This window comes from Tympanuchus pallidicinctus, unplaced genomic scaffold, assembly GCF_026119805.1.
Source record: "Tympanuchus pallidicinctus isolate F22 unplaced genomic scaffold, pur_lepc_1.0 scaffold3, whole genome shotgun sequence".
Taxonomy (NCBI): domain Eukaryota; kingdom Metazoa; phylum Chordata; class Aves; order Galliformes; family Phasianidae; genus Tympanuchus; species Tympanuchus pallidicinctus.
Window position 1 is genome coordinate 97,992,140 of NW_026294747.1, and position 15,305 is coordinate 98,007,444.

The window sequence follows — 15,305 nt, forward strand, 5'->3', positions numbered from 1 at the left end:
CTCCAAAAGGAGGGATCTCCAGAAAGAAACCCTTCCCCCCTGGAGTCAGCCTTTAAATGGAGTCTAGAAGTGCAGGCAGGCTCCACCCCTTCCATCATACAGCTGAATTGCATTCACCTGTGCTCCATGGCTGACTCAGTGCGCTCCTCAGGTGATCAATCAGTGCTTCAGGCCCTGACTCAACAGTTTCCACACTGGTACAATAGCACTGCAGGGCTGTGCATCTCCACCACCTTTCAGTGTGTCCTGGAGCCACAGTACCATTAGGTAAATTTGTGCTTCATGTTTATTTGCCCAGTTCACAGATGAAGTGCTTAGAGATACAAGGCCAGGAACAAGATAGCACCTATGAAGATTGAGAATCACTGGCTTTGCCTGTTTTTAAAGAGTAATGGAGCTTGCAAGACTTTGCCACCTGATTTGTGTTTAACCACCTAAAACCTACAGAATGAAATGTCGGTCCTAAACACTGTTACCTCTGTTATCCATAGTGACCATGGGAAACACATGGTCTTCTTTTCCTCCTTGCAGCAGCTCAGCCATGTCCAACCCGCAAGCTGAAGGCTGCAAGAGGCCTGGCCCAGCCCACCCTACGGCCATCGCCTACCCTGTGCCATCATGGTGGTGGCTCTGAGCACTGAGCGGCCCAGCCCAGCCCCACGCACACACCTAACCTACTGCTCACAACAACCTCACAGCAGCGTGTGATTGGTACTGCCTGAAACCAGAAGATGGGGAAGGTGCAGTGCAGTGCCCAGTTATGGCAAATAATTGTGTGCATGGGATTGGTTGAAGAATGACTTATTTGTAAAACAACATATGACCAGTAGCTCGTAACAAGCCCTTCTTGAAATGTAGCTTTTGATTTGGACTCAGTGGATATAGCAGGTGGAGCACCAAGCAGAAAGGATTATTTTATGTATTTTTATTCAAAGAAGCTGTCAAGATATTTATCCCTATCCGCAAAAGCTTAAAGCTGCTAATCTGTGATGCACTGCAAACATCGTATCTTTTTCTGGAGATCTGCTATCTAGCCAACATTTCCAAGCTCTACGTGCAGCTGATTATTTCAGCTTAAACCTAGAGCAATAACGTTATTGAACTGTAACCTAGTTTTTCCACTTTCTTCTCCAAGCTGTCAAGATCTCAAATTTCTAATCCTGTCCTCCCACTGCCTCTTGTAGTTTTATGTTATCTTCATTTTTAGCTAGTGGATTCTTTTTCATCTAAGTTATTAATAAAAATACTGGATAACATAACCTAGGATATATATTTCCTGAAGTTCACTCAAAATATCCTTCCACTTCAGCAGTGAATCACTGATGGCTGCTCTCTGAGTATGATTTTCCAGCCAGACTTTCATTCACTACCACAGTTGCAGTTTCATAGCATTTCTCTGGCCTTCTTATGATAATTTCCATGAGTTATTGCTAATATACACTAAAGTTAGCAGCTTCTTCTCCATGCATGAGGCTAGAGAAGGAAAGTACACTGACCAACCTAGATGGGCACATTCTGTTTCTGTAAATCCAGCTGAGAATAATACAGAGTAGTTCAAAACACATGAAGATCAGCTGGGTCCCATGCAATGAGAAAATGATTCTTTCATAGGTAAGAAATCACAGCAAACAATGGAAGTCACTGGGTGTTTGCAATGTGATTAAACTAACTACCTAAGCATGGATAATAGGTTAAAACAGCTTTTCTGCTCTGGCTAGCTATGGGAAAAACTGTAAAGGACCAGCAGGGAGGTAACACCCCTGTGTTTAAAGCTATATATGTACACAATACAGGACATACAAAAGTGATCAAGCTTGAGTGCATATTGATGACATCAAACAACTAATTAAGAATGACCTCATAGATGTATGCTAGATTATTGCCATGACCATTGTATGAATGCTGCAATGCGTACAGAATACTGTCTCTGCATTGGCTGTTGATTGACTGCTGAGAGTTTGGGCTTATTGGTATTTTCAAAAACATTTTCTTAACTTCCTTTTCAGGTCTGTATCCATGTAAGAACTCACCTACTATTTTTGACTTTACTAAAATTTATCTTCCTGAAGCCTGCTGATTTTATGTTGATTTTCTCCTTTTGCCCTTTCTTAGGATCATGAACTTTATCATTTCATATTTAATGAGAAGAGTCTCCCTGAGGCAAATATATCAATTTTTTGTATCAGAAGATATTTTGAAATGAGATAAAACAGTGTAAATCTGGAAATAATGCCACTGACATTTCATGGAATAAAACTGCACAGACAATTCTTGAGATCATTTGTGGTAGATAATCCTGATTCTCATCAGTGATAAGAGTCTTAAATTAAAGCTTTCTTTGTTTTTAAATGATTGTTTTAATGGTACTGTATCTTTTTTTCCTCCAAAGTTATGGCAGTAACTCACTGACAAAGAAGCAGTACTTGCCATAAAAATGAGACCTCACAATGTGTAAAGCATTCAACTGGAAGATAAATCTTCCAGAGGAATGCAGATCTTCAAAGATTATTTAATACAATGTTCTTGACTATAAGGCTAGAGGGAGGTTGGCTTGCTTAGAAGTAAAGAAAAAAATAAAATCAAACCTTTCATTGTGTTTCTTACATGCTATTTGTGAATGGCAGATACTTGATCCCTACTTTTTCTATATTATTCCAGTAAATCTATTTCAAATACTGCTGTGAGTGAAGAAAAGGTCACATTACAAATTACAGTTTGATCTTTTTATCATAGCATGTTTGTATATATAGATATGCCTTACGTCACTTACATACAAAGCTTTCAGTCTCTTCCCTTTATTCTATTTCCATACAGTTACGAACTTTAAACAGAAATAAAGAAACAATGCACTCAGTTCTTGACAGTTCACCTGAGCGTGAATTAAAAGATGGACAAAATACTGACAGAACTCCCAAGAAAGGCTGAGAATTCATTGAAAGGTTAATAACATGAATCACATCCTAAGAGAAAAATGAGTCTTCAAAACCATAAACTACCCAGTTTATGGCTGTACATTTGTTATTCTGTGGTAATCAGTTAACATCTGACAGTCACTTTTAAAATAGAAAATTAACTAAGGTATTCATTGACATTTTCCTTTTAGCTTAACGAGAGGTAAAGTTGAAGGAAAATTTAGTTTTTTACAGAACACCAGCAACTGCCTATGTAGTACAGCTCAGAATATTGCCCCAGTATATACACCTAGCTTTTGTTATTCAGCTACAGGGAGTAGATTAGGAAAGTGCTCATGGTTCTCCCATGGCCACTGGAGATGCCTCCAGCAGTTTCACCTCCTAGATGAGTATTCCAACAGAGATTTGGAATACACCCATCTCTTCACTGACTGAACAGATACACAAGAGACTAGCACCTAACATGAATTCTTCACTTCTGCTGTAAATCCTGCTGGGTAATCCTCACCAGCACAAAACGAGGAGGAGGCTCTGCAGACACTTGAAATATTAGGACTAAATTCTATATCTATCTTTGCCTCCAAGTCAATAAGAAAACTCTTCTGACTCACACATACCAAGACTTAATTCAAGTCTGAGACAGTTTTATATGAACTGTCTTTTTTTCTTTAACTGCTTAACATAAAACACTTGAAAAATTTAAAGCAGATCTAAAAATCTCTTCTCAAGTTGCTCCAGATTCTCTCATCATTCCTTGGATTTTGGTATAGATATTCTGAGTTCATGGCATTGTCACTACAAAAAGAATGCAGTTTTAGAAAATATGAAGAAGCCTAGTTTTAGAAAAACACACTTGCAGCTACCTCTTTCAGGTAATGAATAGTCTCAACGATTATTCCAAAGAGGTTCATGAACTGATTTTATAATGCCAGTAATAAAAAGGGTCAGTGATTATTCCAAAAGGGCTCACAAATCGATTTTAAAATCTAGAACTAAAAATAAAAAGAAATGAGACAAGAAAAATTTCTGAATAATTTAGGAAACCTTAAGGGGATGTACAGGAAACTGAAATCTGAAACTATGAAACAGAACAATTTCTGGTTGGTGGAAGCCGAGATATCTTTATTTCAACCTGTATGAATGATGCACCACCTTTCTAATGTGTCCATTCCCCAAAGGAATGTGGTTCTTTTAGTATATAATCATCCTTGAAGCATTTTGGGTTGTAGCAAGAGCAAAAAGAAATTGATCTTAAAATCATCTGAAACTAGCATGACGATGACATGAAAGTCTTAACTGCATCACACAACCAAATCATTTGCTGACTTTCAGCATAGGCAGCAGAGACAAATAAGGATATGTATTTCTGTTTTCTCTGAAAAAAAAAAGTTAATTAAGTCCGACTTACTACAACACAGAAACATCAACAGTCAAAGAAAGATATGAATTGTAAAAGAAAAAGCAATGCTAAAGAAAAGCACACAGTGTCCAAACTCACGTCAACATGAAGCCAGAGGTGATGCTTTTCACAGATATCAGCAATTTTATCCAGAGGATCAAATGCTCCCAGTACTGTTGTGCCTGCAGTAGCACAGACAAGAAATGGTGCTGACCCCTGCAATAGGATTCAAAACAAAAAACTGTCATTCACACCATTCATTTCTCTCAGTATATATGGAAAGCTGAAGTATAACAAGGTCATGAAAAGTAGGACAAAGATGTGACAGTCTACATTTTAGTTTCCCAGCACTGAGAGCCTCATAAAGAAGGTCCTGAATATAAAAATGCTGACTCTTAGGAAAAAAAAAAAAAAAAAAAAGGCATTTCCAGCTAACACCATCACAGGGCAGACTGCTCTGGTTCAGACAGCTTCAGACTGTTTTGACAGATGCCACTTTTATCAAGATGAAAGCACTCCGGATATTTAACATCCCTTTTTATACACTGATTTTCATTTCTTGATCTTCCATATTTTACCATCCAATTTCCTACCATTATGCCAAACACAAATCAAGCTTTTAGTACAGCCAGCATGCTACCCCTGCTGGGAAATGACTCATGCCTCCACGGACTCACTTGTGCTCCCCCTACAATGCCTACATTCTTTGCCAACTGGCATACAGCACAACTTGACTGTTGCTATCTGACCCCAGTGCCCTGTGTACAGCCAAGTCCTACCCTCTTGCTCCTTACTATCTAGAAAACAGGAAGGGATGTTGATGGCAACTGAACCACAGTAGAGAGACCACTGGAAATCTGACAGTTTAAAGATTAGAAGGGATCTGTGACAACTTCATGAAATTGAGGGTACAAATCCCAGCAATGACTGTCCATTCTCATGAGCTGTAAGTTCATGCTGAAGCAACTACTCTGCTCATTCCAGTATCTGGCTCACAACATGACAGTGCAGCTATAGAAGCAGCACCAAGTTGTTACTAAATTGCATAATCTTGGATCCCTGAAGTTCACTTGCAGTGGGTTAAATCCCACAGATGACGTAAATCTGTGTGCTGATGTAACTCAGAGTAGTTTCACTGCAATCAGACATCAGATGGAAATCAAACTCTAAGTGCAAGTCTTTCATGTAGCTTCACTTTAACTGAAATCTGATCTTTGTTTTCCTCATTTTTTATTTTTTATTTTAAAGTGTTGCCACTTTTAAACATCTACAACAGCCAAACAGGCTTGATTCACATTTACATTCTGATAGTTTTATAATTCATTGAAAAACAGAATGGCTTGGGTTGGAAGGGATCAAAAGGGATCAAAGATCATCTAGTTCTAAAGCCCTTGCCAATCACAAGATTAGACTGCCCAGGAACCCATCCAACCTGGCCTTGAACACCTCCAGGGATGGAGCATTCACAACTTCTCTGGGCAGCTATGCCAGTGCCTTATCAGCCTCTAAGTGTAGAATTTATTCCTAACAACTAATCAAAAACCTTCCCTCTTTCAGTTTAAATCCATTTCCCCTTGCCCTATCACTGTCTACCTGTATAAAATGTCAGTCACTCTCCTGCTTGTAAAAGAAGGAAAAGAAGATCGCAACAAGGTCTCCCCAGAGCCTTCTCTTCTCTAAGCAATCTCAACTCCCTCAACCTTTCATCACAGGAGACGTGCTCCAGGCCCCATAATTCTTTAACAGTGTAGAGGACTCTTAGAATAGCACATAATTATGATGTATTTGTACTTTAAAGTTTCCCCACAATTTGCTAAAGCAATGAAAAGTAGCGTTGGAATAAATTAAAATTAATCCCACACACAAAGAATTACCAGCTTGTAATTCACTTCTTGGTCATTCATTCTTACTACAGCCTACAACAAAAATCAATCAAACTTACAAAAGAACCTGAAGCTCAAATACAAAACACTTTCAAGTGAGGCTAAGACTTATTTGCTGCACTTAACAGTTTCTCTTAGTACTCTTACCAATTTCCTCAACCACAGCTACATCACAATCACACAGCCTGCCCAGCTGCCAGCAGGCAGCCTGACAAAATATGGGGACAAGTTTAGGACCATTACAAATTCAAAAAACTATAGTTACCATTGCAATTGTCTATGAAGAAGAGAATCACACTTTTATTCTCGCCAATAAAGTTAAATAGATGTTCTTGACTAAATTCTCTAAAAACAGGACTAAGACTCTCCCTCTTCAGAGCCAGTGAACATTCTGTGTTCTTGTCACTAATGAATACATCCTCTTGTTTAAGAGTCATTAGAATATTTACTGTAATTCACTGAAGTGTCCTTCTGTAAAAAGTTGTAAAACAGTACTTTATCAAGGACAGATAGAGTTATGGAAGCTCAGGTGAAATGGAAAATTTCCAAAATGCCTGTAATTTCCATCAAAAGGCAAGCAAAATAGTGTTTCTCAAAGGTAGCACACCTATGAGCAGATATTAATATAGAATATAGAACATTGTTTTCAAATTGCACAGAACTGAATTGAGGCTGACTTCTTTGTTTAACAACATAAATACCAGATGATCTTTCTAAATAACCACCAAATCACACACACACAAAAAAAAAACAACAAGAAAACGTTTTTCCAGAGCACAGAGCTCATTCTCCTGTCTGCCTGCTTTCTCTTGCTCCACACTTCAGTTCTTCCTCCTCCTCCCCCTCCTGATTGCTCAAATGAGCAAAGTACAGACTGTCTTCCATGGATAAAGAAAGGAAGAGTTTGCTAGCTAATTAAGGACACCATGTATCACTAGTTATTCTGTCTAGTGTCAAACCCAAAGGGGAGATGGTTATTTGGCAGAAGATGTATCTAAGGAAGGTTTTAATTAATGCAATTGTGGCCACACCAGTGCATGACAGGATGGCAGTGCTGTGCCGTTTCTATCAGCCACAATAACTCCCAAAGTAGGATCTCATGGTAGGCAACATCCACACCAGGGACAATACACTAGCTTGTTAGTATTCTCAGCTCATGGACTAAGGGCTGAGATCCAAATCCTTCTGCTCTAAAGCAAGAAATGAGTGGCGTAAGCAAGCCAGAAGAAGATGCTCCGCGCCTTACAAGCCATATTCGGTCCTCCAAACTCTCTAAAATAAGTTACAATGACTACAGTAAGCGCTACCTTACAGAGTGTGGGGATGTGTATTAATGCTGTCCAAACAAAACATCAATACACTTCCAATTGCTGCCCTTTCACTTTCTGGTTGGCAAAGTGTCTGTGGGAAAAGAGGCACAATGGAATCTCTGCACTCTTAGGACAGGACTAAGAAGGACACAAATTAGAATTTGCAGCATGTATGACAGTTTCAGAGACCAAGCCATATCTTACAACTCTTGTTCACTGCAGAAGATAGCACAATAGCTGCTATCATAATGAAAAACCTTCAATTTTCATTTCCCTTTTAAGATACTGCATCCATTTTATTTAATAAAGATCAAGGGCAAAAGAAATCCTACTCTTAGACGAAACGTGCTGAATACTTCAGAGTAATGTTGTACTGAGGGCTTTCATTAATTGTGAAAGCCCTGTAGAATTTCATTTCCCAGAACAACATAACACCTAAGAGCCTAGGCCTGCTCCACAAGTTTGGGGCAAATGGATTGCACCTGTAAGAAAAACAGTGGTACATTAACTGCTCTATTTTTAAGATCTCACTCACTCAAAGTTTTCCTTCCTTTCACTCAGACACAAGCACACAGTCTGCATACGCTCCTCCTCTCTCTTTCACGCTTTCTCTTCCCCTCTCACCTCTTTCCTGGCCCGTTGGACTTGTTTCTCCAGTTCCTCAGGTATCATCTTACCTCTAAGGGACACAGATTTAAAACTTTTTCAGTTACATTCAAATAAGTTGGTTAGTACAGCACTACTGCATTTCAAAAAGCTCAGAGAACACAGCAATGATTTTTGCTTGCTTACCTTTCATCTGTTTTGATGAAGTAAACGTTCTCCGTACCAATACCCAGGAAAGAGGCTGCCTTCTTCATGGAGTAATGACACTGTAATTGAAAGAGTCATAAAAAAAAAGAATTAAAAAAGAGCACAATTAAAAATTCCTTTGCATAGGAAACACTGATATTGAAATAAATTTAATACCAGCTAACAGTCATAATAACAGTATATCCTAACACATAAATCAAATTGACAAAGCTGCCAAGTAGAAAGACGTATTGTACTTAACAATTTATGACAGGGAGCAGGGAAAACAAACAAAATAGATGTGCACCATGTTTAAAATGTTGGCTTAGAAATAAAAAGCTCCATTACATATCCATAGTTTAAGCCAATACTACATTAGAATAAAAATAAGAAAAATTTAAAATAATCATTAAGAAAGAATGATTAACTTCTTTTCAAAATGTGAACTTTGTTTCAAAATGTTTAAATAGAAATGAAAGTAATAAGAGTAAAAGGCAATTTCAAAAGAAGAAAGGTCTAAAGGCTATTGAACTCAGCAGCCCAGAGGCAGCTTATAGGTCTGAATATCCAAAAGAACCACCCCTGGAAACTGGACTCTTAATCAGGATGTACACAAAGATAATCTCTCTCTACCACTTCATAATTCTGTTTTTTCTATGTGCTTTCTCTAAACAACAGCTGTTGGACACTGTCAGAGACAGGATACCTACGTTAAACCAACTTCTGGTCTGACTCAGCAGTTCTGTTCTTAAGATCACAGAGTTTAAGTTCCAAGACTGAACAAAATTTTTAGAGTTTGTACAACCAGGACATTCAAGGCTTTCAAATCCTTGAAAATCTTGGTGGTTAGACCAAGGTTGTCCGCACGAATTTAGATCTTGGAAGCCATTATGAAAGCAAGCAGACTTTAGATGGCACTTAGTACATCAGACGTCTTTAAATCAGTATGGATTATGGAAAAAGTTCCAGTTTGAACCAGCCTATATTTTAGTATTTTATCAAAGAATTTTAGCTACGTCTTGTCAAAAAGACGTCTATGAACAAATGCAAATGAACACCAATAGACACAGCGTGCTTCTCATTTTGAAGCGAATAAAGGGCATCTGTGTACGAAGCCTGTAAAGTGACTGTAAAAGATGCCCCTTCACCTGCTCGAAGGATATCAGAAATGGGCTTTTAGTCAGTCAGTGAATGATAAAATTACTCAGATGAGGACATTTGAGCTCACAGTCCACTCTGTAGACTGTCCACTCTTTTTTTCTTTTAAATATTTAAGATCTTTTAGCTTCCTGCATTTCCAATGTTCAACTTAACAAAGTGGAAGCAGCTCTACAGGGATACCGTTCTTCAGTGTAACAGCTTTTTGTATCATTCCAAAATAAGAGCACACTCATATCACACAGCTTAACCCATTTTCAAGAGTAGCCCGGGAATTCAAGACACAATAACCTTAATCTGAACTTGTTCTGAGATCTCAAACTCTCAACACCCTGCAACATGATAAATGTCTACCCACTCAAACCAATGGAGCAAGTTTTGAGAGCATTCAGCATCTCATAGGACTACACAGTTCTCAGAATCAAGACTACCCAAGTCTGGGATTATTACTTCTAAAAAAATAAAATTGGATTTTTTTACACATTATTACTGAAGAGTTAAAACAACCCTTATTCCAGCAACCGTGACAATGTCTAGAATTGTTACTTTTCAGATAGGAGGTGAAACCAGGTGGATAATTAATTCCATTTTCTTCCAGAGAGTTCACACAAATGGAGTTACTGCAGAACATAATTATGAAAAATGTACAACATTTTAATGTGTGGGTATGAATATATTAAGGATATTAAAGCCTGTCACGCTTATTTTGATGAGATGGATCATCTCAAAGGGCTCTTTTTCATTTTGACAAAAAGCTTTTCTCCTCACCATTGCACACTTTTTAAAGGCATACAAAAATACTACCTGATACTACCAGTTAGTTCTAAGAATGCTTACTTTTGTAACGTGACACATTCACAAAGCCTTTAGGACACGTTCATTTCAACTCCACAAAAATTACAAGATACATAGGTAGATAATTAGTCTTACATGGCATCAATAATGGTAATAATGATTGTAGAGTGGCAATGTGTTGATCGTGGAAATTTGGAGATGCTTTAAGCTATTTAGCAAATTGTTGAAAATAAGGTCTCTATCACTGATTTCTGTCCATTAGGGTCAAATGAAAGGTATGAACCACTAGAAATAATACAGTCTCAGATTTGGAAAGCTGTAGAATTACAAAATAACTGTATTAGTAAAGTACTCCTCACTAAATAATTTATTATTAAAACTGGTATACAAGAATGAGAGAAAGATAAGAGACTTGAGCATTTGAGAGATTATACTAAAGAGCAGAAGGAGAGGGAAGAACAGAGAGGACACTAAAACATAACAGACTGCCAGGTGTATTATTTCTCACCTTTACAAGAACTTCTGTTCCTCCTTCTGTCCTACTGAAGACCTGATAAAATTTGATAAGTCTACCGTAGGACAGAAAAGTGACTGTATATTACAACACTGCCTTGAAATGTGCTTTCTTTTCTTCAAAGTAACCTTTCAGTTATATTGCTAGAAAACATACATGAACTTCATTTTTTTTCACCATCATTACATAAACCTAAATCACACCACATTCTTTTAAGAAGAAAACAGAGAACATCAGAGCTCTGGTCACAACAATATAAAATAGTTCATTTGTTCATAGTGTCCTTTCAATAAGGAGAAAGCAATACTCAGATAAAACATTATTTGTATCTATACTACATATAAGATATCAAGTAATAATTTTTAATACCAAAAGTTGAGATTACTTTTGCCTTGTCTTTTGTAGTTTTGATTGGACATGTTAACTCTGTAATCATTATGAGTGAGAAATGAATGCCAAAAAGCACAAGATCAAACCAAAACAGTACATTTAAGATGTGATGCTGTACTGTGTTAACTACAGCTAGACAGTTAGTTTTCTTTTTCGAATAAGATTTGCAAAGATAATTTACTTTCCCCATGCGCTCATTAAAAGAGAAGATAAATATCTTCTCTTGGTTTTGAAGAGTTTCCTACAAACATGATTGCATAAAGCAATTACATTATTATGAGATTGGTTTATTACTCATTTTTGTCTCATGTAATTTCAACAGGGGGCAACACTGTGAGTTAAAGTTGTGTTCTTCCATTTTATTACTTTCATGATCAAGGACGAATTTAATTCCTTTGCATCTAAAAACTACTCATAACCACAGAACAGTAGGGGTTGAAAGGGACCTCCAGAGATCGAGTCCAGCCCCCCTGCCAAAGCAGGTTCCCTACAGCAGGACACACAAGTGGGTGTCCAGGTGGGTCTTGAACATCTCCAGAGAAGGAGACTCCACAACCTCCCTGGGCAACCTGTTCCAGTCTCATATCAACACACACATTTCAACAGTTTACACATACACTCTTCTACCCTCAGTTACCTCAAATTTAGCAAATTCCTACCTTTCAGATCAATGCAATACATTCTTGAGTCAGAATAAAGCTCAAATGGAGAAAAATTATAATAATAATAATGATAATAATAAATGAAGCAAGTGGGTTGCTGTCTACAACTATAGCTGTATTCAGATTCTACAGAAACACTAATCATGCCTCAGGAAAGTGAGATTTAACAACTTCTTACTACTGAAATGGTCTCAAGAGGAATCACTCTGTAATTGTCCAGCAAGAGAGCTATAGAAGAGTACCATCTTCATGGAATATCATGACCGTAAAGTAGTTTAGTATTTTACTTGCAGTAAAAAGGAGCACTTTTGTTGCTGAAGGCCAAATACAGCATGTGAGGACCTTCAGTAGGCCACACATTAAACACAGAACTTCATATTAACTACAAACATACAAAGTATACATGGTCCCCAGGTCACATAAAATTAAGTCGCTGACAACTCCATGCACTCCCCTGCTCTTTCAGCCTGCCAACTGCCAGACAGAAACTGTGGGACTTGGCAACTCAAAGCAAAACAAAAATCATTTTATTTCAATAGCGTTGAAGCAAAGCCCTACAACTAGAGTGCCTGGAGCTGACAGTGCATTTTGACTCCTTATCAATACTCTCATTTCATTAAAGCCTCATTACTTCTCCATGCCAACACTATTTGCCTTACTCACTTTAAAGCTAAACACAGGTTGCAACTTCGCTATTATCATTTTTTTCAATCATTTGCTTACACAACACAAAACAGGTCTATGCCTTCTGGGAACTCTGCAGAGCAAAAACAACAGTAAAATTCTATACAAAAAGCAGCATCAAAATAAAAACAACTAATAAAAAATGAAGACTGACACAAGCACTTACATACTTCTTTTTACTGTTGGGCATTTATTAAATACACTCTTACACTCTCACTAATTACAACATAGTTTTGTGAATCAAGTGAAGCATTACAGATCAAGAACACTGCCTTAAAAGTAATTCAACTTTTTTTTCTGGTTGATTCTGTGTTTCAGTAGAGTTTGTAATAACACTTCTGCACAATGAGAAAATCAGAACTGGAGAAGTGAGAGAAAAGAGCCCCTAAAGAAAAAGAAATTAGCTTCAGAATAAATGTATGGACATATCTCCAATTCCCACAGACAGTTTGAACAGATATTACTCAAAAACTTCAGAAATAACCACATATTTTCAATTATTTAAAGAAGAACTGCCTAGAGATCCAGAAGAATTTGCCCAAATATTTTATGGTAGGTTTTGTTCTCTACCACAGCAAATTCAGATACAGGTACCAGTGGGAGCTGCAGAGAGCCATTTCACAGGTCCAGAGGCATTCAGCTCAATACAAACTTTGACATCTTGCAAGAAAAATTTCTGAAACCTACGCATGGATCCTGCTAGACTGTAAACTGTAGATCTCCACAACACCCCAGATGCTTTGCTTTTAGGTTTACCCCACGCAGTCTTCTCTTCTATCAGCTGCTCCCAAGAACAAGAACATCCAAAGTTACTTGGACAATAAGAAAGCTTCTGTAGGGAAATTTATCATCAGACTTGTCCAGGTAACTCTGATATTTTGCATCATCCACTGATGGCAAATTCATTGTACCAGGACCCCAGTCAGATATGTGAATGTTATAATTATGCAGCCATTGAAAAATAAAATTAATTGTTAAATGCTTTAAGAAGCTCTGTTTTGTTTTTACCTCTTCCGAAGTGAACAGGACTAGTCTTGGCAAACCTGAGAGCCCTTTTTCCTTTATCTCTGGACAAAACTTGTATCTTGCTAAGTTCATAGCATACATATTAGAAACAGAGCCACCTGAAATAAAAGACATACAAGTATCATATTAATCACAGTCCTAACATCTTTTCTATCTCTGAGTGATTAGTCTATTACAAAAAAACAAGAAAAAAAAACCACAAAAAAAACCCAAACTACTAGGCTCTAGATGCATTTACTGTAACTTAATTCCTCCCCCAAAAACCTGCAGATATAAAATGAACTATATCATGAATGGAAACAGAGCTGGTTTGAATGCTCTTTGGAGGTTATTTCCCAAAGAAGTAAGAATTATGCTTAAACAGTCCTCCATGATGGAGAACACCCTGCAACAACACCTTCTGACACACACCAAAGCAGCACCAGTTGAACTGTGGCTGTATTGTATGTAGCCTAGGAGATCTCCTGGGCAGCCAGAGCATTGCAATTTAAAAATAAAAATAAAAATCCATGGTGAGTGCAATCTGCAAGGTGTGATCTAGATTTATTTACTTAAAAAATAATAAAAAGAAGAAGGAATGTCTTATCTAAAACTATCATTAAAAGGCATAATTCATTTATCTATTTCAGTATTTCAGTAAGTTAGAATTAATTCTACAGTAAAGACAAGGGTTCTACTGAAAGTACACATTGTATCTGAAATGAAGAAATCAATGTTACTGATACATTTTTTCACAAGTTTTCCAGAGAGTTTCGGTTTATATCTTTTTTATTTTTCCACGATTCATACGTAGGGTAGAATTCCTAGCCTTGTCTTGGTTTTGAAAGTGGAGGGCTAAATCCATTTCCTCATTTAACATCTTTTTCCACCCCTAACCTAGTCACAAAAGCTTCACATTCAATATAGTAACTTGGAATTTGAACAATCTATGGAATAATACGATGTTTCATTATTTCTTTACATGGGGCTGGAATGCTGCCTTACAGAACACTTAAAAAACGTGACCTATCAAGAAGCTTAAGAAATCTTTCTTTGATTGGCCTATTTGTAACATTTCAAAAAACTGTTAAAGTTCAGAGGAATGAAGCTCATGTCAAACCCACTATAACAGACTCTGGCTCCCACACATGATAGCCAGAATAAATACATCAGTGCCTCTAGAAGCAACTGGTTGGTGTCTAGCAACTACATCAGCTCTCTATCTGTCATCAAATGACTCAGTGCAATCCAGCTGTTGGTGCTGTTGTTAGTAAGGTCAGGAAGGACTTCCATTCCAAACAATTCATTTTCTACAATTATATTTCACACAGAACTTCTTTCGTCAAGCTGCTGATCAGATTCATAGAATTATTAGTAAAATACAAAAAGGGAGCCTGGACACAATAGTTTCCTCTGTGCATCACTGGATTTCACAAGCATTTTCAAATATTCTGTACAAATCAAATGTTCATAGAATTACTGTATCAGATGTATCATGACTTCTTTTGAAAATCTGAATGGTTATTACCTGGATTAAATATGCCATCACCTTCTTCCCAGCCTATGAATTCAATCATTTTCTTGATGACTGCTTCTTCCACTAACAGAAATACAGGTGATACTTCATATGTATATCTGAACAAAAATAAAAGGAACATGTTTGGTATTAACATTACGGAACTCATGCCACAGCATCATGTCAAAATTAGACAGAGGTTTTTTGTACTTTTCTCTTACTTATCAGAAGCTGATTGCCATCAAAAGTAAAATTCTAAACTGAAAAGACTATAGATGTGACCCA

The 15,305-nt window shown here is 37.3% G+C and overlaps 1 protein-coding gene across 9 annotated transcripts in view; it reads right to left on the reverse strand.

Moving 5' to 3' along the window:
• GADL1 (glutamate decarboxylase like 1) overlaps positions 1-15,305 on the reverse strand; it is a 244,774-nt gene that overhangs the window by 50,191 nt on the left and 179,278 nt on the right. For all 9 annotated transcript variants that reach the window (XM_052695916.1, XM_052695917.1, XM_052695913.1 and 6 more), the window contains 5 exons: positions 15,033-15,139; positions 13,508-13,623; positions 8,297-8,376; positions 8,129-8,183; positions 4,411-4,527 (listed from right to left, as the gene is read on the reverse strand). In XM_052695916.1, coding sequence (XP_052551876.1) covers positions 4,411-4,527; positions 8,129-8,183; positions 8,297-8,376; positions 13,508-13,623; positions 15,033-15,139 — 475 coding nt within the window. The remainder of the gene's footprint in view (positions 1-4,410; positions 4,528-8,128; positions 8,184-8,296; positions 8,377-13,507; positions 13,624-15,032; positions 15,140-15,305) is intronic.